Raw genomic sequence first — 9,059 nt, 5'->3', positions numbered from 1 at the left:
TTTTTTTTTTTTTTTTTTTTTTTTTCTCTGTGTGTGTGTGTGTGTTACACTAATGATTGCTGTATATGGCTGATGGTCTTCGTTGGAAATTTAGTGCTTACAGAGTATTACAGGAAACCAGCTTAGGTGCTTGTACTGCCATTGAGAAATGAAATTATTTTAGTTAGGTTTATGAACTGTGTTTGGAATACTCAGTGTCTTGAATTGTGGGAACTGTTGAACAGGAGTCGGAGAAACCTTCAGACGCCATCTAGTAAAGATACATTGCAGAATGAAGTGAACTTACCTTCATTACTGATCAAGTAATCTGGCACTGCAGTACTTGCACTTCATAATTTTTTCCATAAAAATAGTAAAGTAGAATGGAAATGGATAAATCCAGTACTGAACCCTCCAATTTTGATTTTTATTTCCCCACTAGGCAAAACCAGCCATTAAAGCCAGCTGAATTTACCTGAGTGAGAGTGTTATTGCTGGTTATTTAAGAATGTATAGAGACTCCTAACTGCTGTTAGATTTCTTGTGCATTTTGTTTACATGAACAAGCAATAGCAAAATAAGGTTAAACATAAATGCAGACTACAATTTGAATCTGTATGCTTTCCCTGTAGAGTTTTTTTTACTCAATGTTAAGCATATCTGCTTGTGGGTTAGTTTAATCCATTTCCAAAGTACCCTAAATCACATCTCATAAAACCACTTTTGGTGCAGAGGAATACTGTTAACACAGGGAGCTATTGTAGAATAAATATTATCGTAAATATTATATAAATATTATAGTTAAAGGCAGTCTCCTTTGAAGAGCTTGTCAGACCTAGGAAGAAATAAGAAAGGATTACAATGTTCTGGGTCTAAAGGAATGCATAGCGTGCTACAGTAAAGCTGAAGCAGTTATTGGGTAAAGAGCCACTGAAAAAATTATGATTCAGCAGATACTAGTTGTAATTGATCCTGAGGTTCAAGCACATGCCGGTGTCTATTGGCTTCATCCGAAGTTCCCATATGTTAGACTTTTAAGGACTACATTTGTCTTTGACAGATGAAAACATCTGGTTTTAAATTTATTACAATGTACACAGCTTCAAATAAGAGGATGTGCTGCCAGTAAGAGAAAATGCAGAAAACGTGCAAATGAAAGAAATTTTTTCCTCAAAGAAATGTGCTATTTCACTGCAAACCTCTGTGTTTGGGAAGCTGTTTTTTCTGAATCTCAGTGTACTTTTGAAAAGACATCTCTGAGCATATGAATAAAACCTTCATTTTGTAAAGATCCTACTTTTCCTTTTTAGACTTTGTAGCTACAGTTTCCTTTAAAATACTTTTACATTATTTACAGTTTCCTTTAAAATACTTCAGCATTATTGAGAATTTTTTGTAATAGATGTAATTCCTGTAATAGAACTATGTTGGTCTTTGGTATCGAATTTTGATAAAATAAAAAAATCTGTTAGCACAGGCAGTAAATTTATAACAACAAGTAGTAAATAGCACTCCATACATGTAAAAGTGTTATACTGCTAATTCTAGTTTAGTAAGGGTTTGATTTAAATTTGCAGTTTTATATAAATAAGGAATAACAAAAACCTTACCTCAAAAGCCATACAAACAAACTGTGCATAAAAATACTGTACGTTATACAGTAACTTTCAAAAAGCAAAACATGCTGGTGCTGAAAAACCTCCTTGCTTTTTAGTCTGTTTATCCTCTGTGGTTAAAGTGCTGACCATTGAATTGTAGCTGGATTGCCAAAATAACCCTCAGCAGAATTTCCTAAGTTAATAGATTTCCTTAATATTGAAGTTGTTTAATAATGAGAAGAGAAACAGGCCTTTTTCAGGACAGAGTAACTTTTTAAATTCCAAAGTTGTGTTTATTGTCAATGCTCTTATTTTACAGGGAAACCTGCAGATACATCAAGTTCATGTGGGTCAGGATGGGCAGGTAGGAACAGAACTGAGTTTTAAACAGCATTTTACTTTGGTCTTTGCAATTAATGCTGCAGTTGGAATGATCTCACATTAGTAGTGGCTGTTTTAAAGAGCAAAATCTGTTCTGGTCTTTCTGTTTAAATAAACAACTTGCAAAATGATAAAACGTAAGCGAAGTATTTTGTCTGTGGACTCAAAAGTATTTGACCAAGCTTATTTCATTACTCTGCAAGATACTTTGTCCCTGTGTTTTATACCTTCTTGTCTTTGGCGTCTTCACTCTTACATTTACTAACTGGATTGATTATATATTGTGTACAGTATGTTCTTTTCTCTGTTACCAACTGTCACTGTGGCCAGATGTGGACTGCAGTCTATGCAAACCTAAGAACATTTATTGCTGAGGTTTAAGCAGCTATTTTTTCATTATATGGCTGTCTTGGGAGAAACAGATCTTTCACATCTGCTTTTGTTCTTTTTGATAAGATGGCTTTATTAGGTGCTTATGCATACATGAGGTAAGAAAAAGAAGCTTTTACTTTGAGTGATGAGTCAGTAAGTGAGGAAATTAGCAGAATTCCCATGTCAGGTGTCAGCAAAATTGCTAACGTTTGATCTCAGATGCAATTTACTAAATGTTGAGCTATATTAAAATATCCACAACACAAAAATATTCCTGTAAGAAGCTTTCTAGCCAGGCCACTTGAATAAATGTGTTATGAATTTTTTTGTTCCTGTTGAATATTAATAAGTTGTGAGACATATGGCTAGAACTTGAATACTGCCCTGAATTGAAAAGGCTCAGATCATGAAGGTTCTTGAGCTCAAAGGCCTTCGGAAGCTACCAGTACTCTGAACTTTTGACCACATACAGTATTTGTGTGGGGAAGCAATCTAACTTGTATTTAAAAAATAAAAAAAAAACCACTTTAACGTCTCAGTAAAGAACACTTAATCAGAAGTTCTTTTGCAGAAGTGAGACTAGGAAAGGTGATTTTTTTTCGAGACATGTCAGAACCTTTGTTTTAGTACTTACTGTTCTTTCTTCCTTTGTGAAATACTGCTGTCCAAAGTACATCTTCTTAAAAGACTAATATTGTGTGGTGTTATGTCTCTCTCAGTGGCATGTAGATTAAGTTGCATGTTTTTTTAATTATAGCCTGGTACCATTATTTTTCCCCTTGAAATATCTATTCATAATAAGTATTCCACAAATCGCATCTCTCTCTCTTAAATGGAACCACAGAATCTAGTTTAAAACGTTGTTGCAAGCTCATGCTGCTTTTAAGGGAAATGCTTGGATGACCGTATTTTCCTGAACCCCCCTATATTAGGCAGGGAGAGGTGAGTTCTTTCATGTAACAGTAGCATTCAGCCGCGTCTCATGTTAAAATAGTCATGGAGTAAACTTCCAAACTCGAAATGCCCCTAAGTGGAGTCTTGCTGATCATCTGAGCAGTTGCATTAGTACATGCAGAATAAGGCTACACTGGAAGAAAGGTGTTCCAGAAGTATGTGCTTGTAAATGTGTGCATACATGTGTCTGCGCATATATATGGATACGTGATACATGTTTGCTGAAGTGTGTGAGAGCACACACAAGATAGGGAAGAAAAGCATGATTTAATTGATTGTTTTGTTGAAATCCACACCAGCTTATCTCTATAATGGCATCTGTGCTATCACAGAGCATTTTCATTGGGATAATCTTGGTTCTGTTGGAGTGGTTGTGGCTGTACACGTGTATGTAGGAAATCGGGTTAGCATCCAATTTTTGGTTTTTTTTAAGTAACTGTAATCTGGGCCCTGCTTTTAAACTTTCCTTGAAAACAAATAGTGAAATGCTGGTTTGGTGGTGGTTGTTTTTTTTTTTCTTCATGCACTCAGCTGCATTTTGGTGCAAAAGAGTAACTGCTTGTTGCTTCAGAATCAACAGCCAGGCTTTGTCACACTTCAGCTGGCATCTGCGCAAATTCACAGGAACCCTCAAGCTCTTCCAAAAGTATTTGCTGCTTAACTGTTTTCCAGTGGACCGAAAAATAGGAGCAAGCAAATATTTAGGGGATTTTTATCTCCATTCTGCAGTAGATATTGAAACCTTCATCAGCAGTTTAAGCCATGTGGGCCTGTTTTGCGCTGAAGTGGATGAGTAGCACTCACATGATTCCTTGCAACAGCTCTGTCTGTGTGTTATGTGAGGGGGTAGAGGGGAGGTCTGTGGCTCAGCTGGCTTCTGCTCATCAGCTGATCTGTGTTAAGCGACCATTTTTTGAGCTATTAGCTCATAAAAATTGCAAAGGAAAATGAGTTAAACTAAACTGTGGTTTAAGAATGGAAGTTGAAACTAATACATATTCCTTGGCACTTGTAGTGGGATAAGAGCACAAAAACCTGTCATACGATATGATTCAGTGGTAATGTAAATCATAACAATCCAGTAGCTTGCAGTCATCTGTACATGACCTGTGATCAAAGAGACTTCGGTAGTTTTCCCACCTGTCCATTACTTTTCAGGAGAGTGGCTTTTTCTTCCATGTTTTGAACTCTAATGCACGCTGCCAAGGAACACTGCAGAATATTGATAATAAGCAAAGTGAATAATGTGGCACTTCTGAGACTTCAGTTATTGAATATTCTTAGCTGACTAATACATACTTACTAATGGTACTAGATCTTAGCTTGGCTACCAAATACTCCCTTGGAAAATTAATCTCATGGTGCTGTTTTCCACATATTATTGTACACTTAACGGATGTTATGTATCCTCTTTATTCAGGTGAGGTTTAGTACTGCTGCCTGATGCAGGCTTTCACTCTGAGTCACAAGTAAAAGGTTTACAAGAAGCTGGGACTGCAAAGCACGGAGTTGTTAACTTCATATGAACTAAAGCAAAAAATGGCATAAATCTACTGTGAAATTTTAATCAGTAAAATTTCTGAGGTGATACATATGTTTTAAGCCTCGTAATACTAGTAATAAATATTAGCTTCTCTGCATAATGCTGTCAGTTGTTGATTTTGACTTTTTTTCCCCCCCCTCTTGAATTGTCTGTCCTGGTAGTTGCACTGAATTTAGATCTTGTTTTTCTGGCATCGTTGTTCATGGAACTAATGAAATCATGCCAAAAAGAACGCTTTCTACCTACACATGTGTTCTATTAGCTGAAAGTTTCATATTTCAATGCACGTTTAATAAAAATACCAAACTGCAAAAATAATTAGACTTCATATTAACTAACACTTGAAGCTGTGGACCAGTGGGAATTTTTTTGGACTTCACATTTTATACTTACGAATTACCAGAAGTTTTCTAATTTGTCTCTTCTTTCCTCTGATTGCCTGCCCTCCTTTCTCCCTAACTCCATCCTTTTCTTCCTTTGAGCTTCAGTGTTCTGCGTCCCAGGAGGTGTTCAATGTGTGTCCTGCACGATACATGCTGATGTAATGCCACAGTGTTCAGAAAGATACGTGGGGTATAAAGAGGCAGAACAGGACAATTTCAGTAGTTTGACATTCCTTGATTCTGCATTTTAGACATGCCATTTTGTACATCCTCACAGCTAGTGTTTCTCCAATTTAGAAATTAATTAAAATGACAACAGGCAAATGGTCTTCAACTTATAGCCTTAGTTCTTAAATTAAAAAGTTAATGCACTATCTAAAATATGATCATACGTATTCCTGGAGAGCTGACAATTTGTTCGGCTCAATGAACAAAAAATTAATAAAAGTTGGCAGCATTTAGTTCGTTTAGTACCAGTATCTCTAGGTAAGTTAGAAGCAGCAGGAGAATCCAGAACAAACAGCATGTATGACAGGTTTAGCAGAAAAAAGCTAGCCAGTGTAAATTGCTTTTGTAGTATCAGTCTTCTTACTGTGCGCATATGAAATAAACATGCGGAATTGCTTCTGCTACATTACATTTTTCAAAAAGAAACTTGGCATCTTATATAGTTGTAGACACAGTGTCTTCCAGATAAGTTTGTAATCAAAGTGGTGCGGTGGGACCCATCCATAACTGTTGAGTTACATATATGTAGAGAGAGAGGGGATCACGTTAATAACACATTTTTCTGCTGCTCAGTGAGGTATTTGTATGGAGCAACGATTGCATTATCTCTTCCTGAACTTTTACTCTGACCTTGCTGCTATGGGCTTTATGGCAGCTCTGTAGTCTAGGAGAGTTCAGACGCGGGGCTGTGGAGGTAGCTCACCAAGTAAGCTTTAGAAAAGCATCCTCATATGTGTAATGATCGTATGAGAGTATACGCGTCCGTGATCAGAAAAGATATTCTTGGAAAATTGCTGTAGTGATGGAGAAAGTATGGCAGACTTCAGTGCTGCAAAGTAGCAGCTAGCTGCTGTTGGGCCTGAAAGGTTAGAATGCAGACGTGTATGAGAAATAGATCAGTGAGAGTTTGTCTTTAATGTCCTCAGGAGGAGTATGAATCTGATGTCTCCTTCAGATCTGTTTTCAATACGCATAGTGCACCCTGTAATACAGCTCAGAAGGAGATATGACCTCATCACCTATGTTTGAAACATCTGTCCTGTTTCTGTATTCTGCTGTAGTCTGAAGTGAAGGGCAAGCTGTTAAATCTTAGAGGAGTGGAAAAGGGGGAGAAATGGTTCCAAATGTTCAGGGGGAAAACAACCCTATTCTAGTAATTCCACGTAATATCCAGTGAATCTTATTTGTGACTGGATCAAACTAAAATGCAAATAGGTTTCTTTGTGGAGGAAATTATTTACAAACGTATGGGACAGTCTTAAACCAACTCTTTTAACATCTGGTTTTTGTATCTCTGTTTACCTCCCTGATCATTATTGAGATACTCACACCTTGCTTTTCAGTGAGGTCACCACATTTTTTTAAGGTCCAATTTAATCCATAACTCAAGCATGATTTTCAGTTAGACAAAAATGTGTTGACATATTAACTCAGTTTCTGCTCACTTTTATGCATTTTGCAGGTGTCATTTTATTGGGAAAGAAACTGTTTAATATATTTTTCTGAATATGCATTTTAATTGCCTTTTCTAAGCCTTTGGAATAGGTGCTGCAGTTTCTATCAATATTAACAACTTTAATAATAATAATAATAATGATAAATTATCCAAAACAGAGGAAAGAACCATCTTCCACAGTTCTTAATTTTCATATAATGCATCTAATTAAAAAGTTTGAAATGTAAAAATACTAAATTTCTTTACTCAAGTTCCTCAGTCAAGAATTAATATAATGTAGGAGTTTTTTTCCTGTCCCTAATTTTTAAGCAGTAGAGGGCAGTAGTATTAAGATAATTGTCAGTTACTTTCTCGGCGAAAGCTTGAAGAAATGAGGAGGAAATTTGAAGTGCAAGAAATGTGCTGCTCCGACATCAACCTTGTAAACTGTCGTACCGTGGGGACAGAGACACATTCACAGCGTGAGTCTTTCTGCATGCATTGCTGACATAGGGTCTGTGTGTGCACGCGTGTGTGCTTGTGGGCAAACGAGAGAAAGGAAGACGACCTTAACTTCTGCGCCAGCTGCTGTAGTAGATTGAAAAGGCTTTTTCTTGTTTCAGCACATCTGCTTTGAATAATATGCACGGAGAAACAAACAGGATTGTTAGAAGAAAAACAACAAAATTAAAAACCCAATATAGTACAGCTGGAACTTAAAAACTGCTCGTATGGTTTTGAAAAAAAAAAAAGATTATTTCTAACTGATACTTCTTCAAGAATAGGTTGTACTAAAGTCTTGCAGGTCTGCTCTATTTTCAGGAGCAAAAATGAAGAGCATAGTTTTGAAACAAAATGCGCTTTATGCAAATTTTGCGTAGAAGCAGAATGTATTTATGGATAAAGTAAGATTGCTTAAAATACTTAAGTGTGAGCATTTTAATTACAAGAATTTTCTTTTTTTTTGCTTGAAGATTGTCCTTTGTGCCCATACACTTTTTAATTTGGATTCCATAGAAGAGGTGTTCTCCACTTTGACTGTTCCTCAAAGTAGATCATCAAAAACACTCACCATACTTTTTAGTTCTGAAAACTTAGTTTGCTAGAGAAAGTAGTATTTTAGCAAATTAAAATTGAGAAATTTTAATTTTAAAGCAGTTTAGTGTATTAAAACTTACAAACGTGTATGGATTTAAAAAAAAAAGTTTGGAGAACCCCCCCTACTACTTAGGTGATCAGTAACATACAAAATATCTCTAGAAAAATTAATATTATAAGAAAAACAGTAACATATTTGTTTTATTAAGTATGGGTAACTAAAAAAGTAGCTGTAAGAAACTGTTAGGTGTAGTTTAACTGCAGAATTTAAAATGTGTTTGTAGAAGGTTTGCACCTACTTTGTAATTGTAAAGCAGGGTAAGATGCTGTCTGGTAGGAGCGCAACTCATTTCCAGCGGTCCTTGCTGTCATCATTCTGTATAAGATTCCTGAAACAAATCTGTGCAAAGTGTTTACTCCAGGTTATTGTATTTGATGATAGAACAACAGAATTCTACCCCAATATGAGGAGACAGTACTTGGGGAAAATACAGTAATTCAATGGCAGTCAACAAAACATAACAAACTAGGGAAAAAAAACACAGAAGGGGAACTGCTACTTGAGAGATATTGATGGGAAAATATATTCTCTGTAGTTACAGAATGCAAAACTAATTCTGATATTTAATTGAAAATGCCGTATGTTTTTTACTGTATAACATAATTTATCCACTTTTGGGGAAAATGATGAATGATTTAGAAGCTCACTGAAAGTCAGCAGGCCTTGCTTGATAAATGAGTTAACATTGTTGAAAAACAGCTAAGTTGCAAATTCCAGGATTCTATATTGTTTCGTTAAGACTTAAATTCTAATGCACTTAGGGTGGCAGGACCATTTCTTTCCACATCTGTGCCACTGAGTTGGGGAACTCTTCTGCCTTTCATCTGTCTTGGAGAGCCTGAAAGTGAATGCACTTTTTTTAAAACAATGAGAATATGTACTGGTTCTTTGTGTCTAATTGTACTTCTGTCCATGTTAATTATGTAAAATTTCAGAAATGAGTTACTGGATGATGAAGTTCACTGATCAGTACAGAAAGCTGTAGCAGATATTGAAAGCCAACATGATTGGAAAGTAGCTTCAACTT

The 9,059-nt window shown here is 36.0% G+C and overlaps 1 protein-coding gene across 2 annotated transcripts in view; it reads left to right on the top strand.

Moving 5' to 3' along the window:
- Positions 1-9,059, top strand: part of BANP (BTG3 associated nuclear protein) — a 141,773-nt gene that overhangs the window by 69,031 nt on the left and 63,683 nt on the right. For both annotated transcript variants that reach the window (XM_009277269.2, XM_009277268.2), the window contains exon 10: positions 1,897-1,941. In XM_009277269.2, coding sequence (XP_009275544.1) covers positions 1,897-1,941 — 45 coding nt within the window. The remainder of the gene's footprint in view (positions 1-1,896; positions 1,942-9,059) is intronic.

Source organism: Aptenodytes forsteri, unplaced genomic scaffold, assembly GCF_000699145.1.
Source record: "Aptenodytes forsteri isolate BGI_AS27 unplaced genomic scaffold, ASM69914v1 Scaffold50, whole genome shotgun sequence".
Taxonomy (NCBI): Eukaryota; Metazoa; Chordata; class Aves; order Sphenisciformes; family Spheniscidae; genus Aptenodytes; species Aptenodytes forsteri.
Note: the sequence above shows the minus strand (reverse complement) of the source record. Positions and strands in the feature narration are given on the sequence as shown.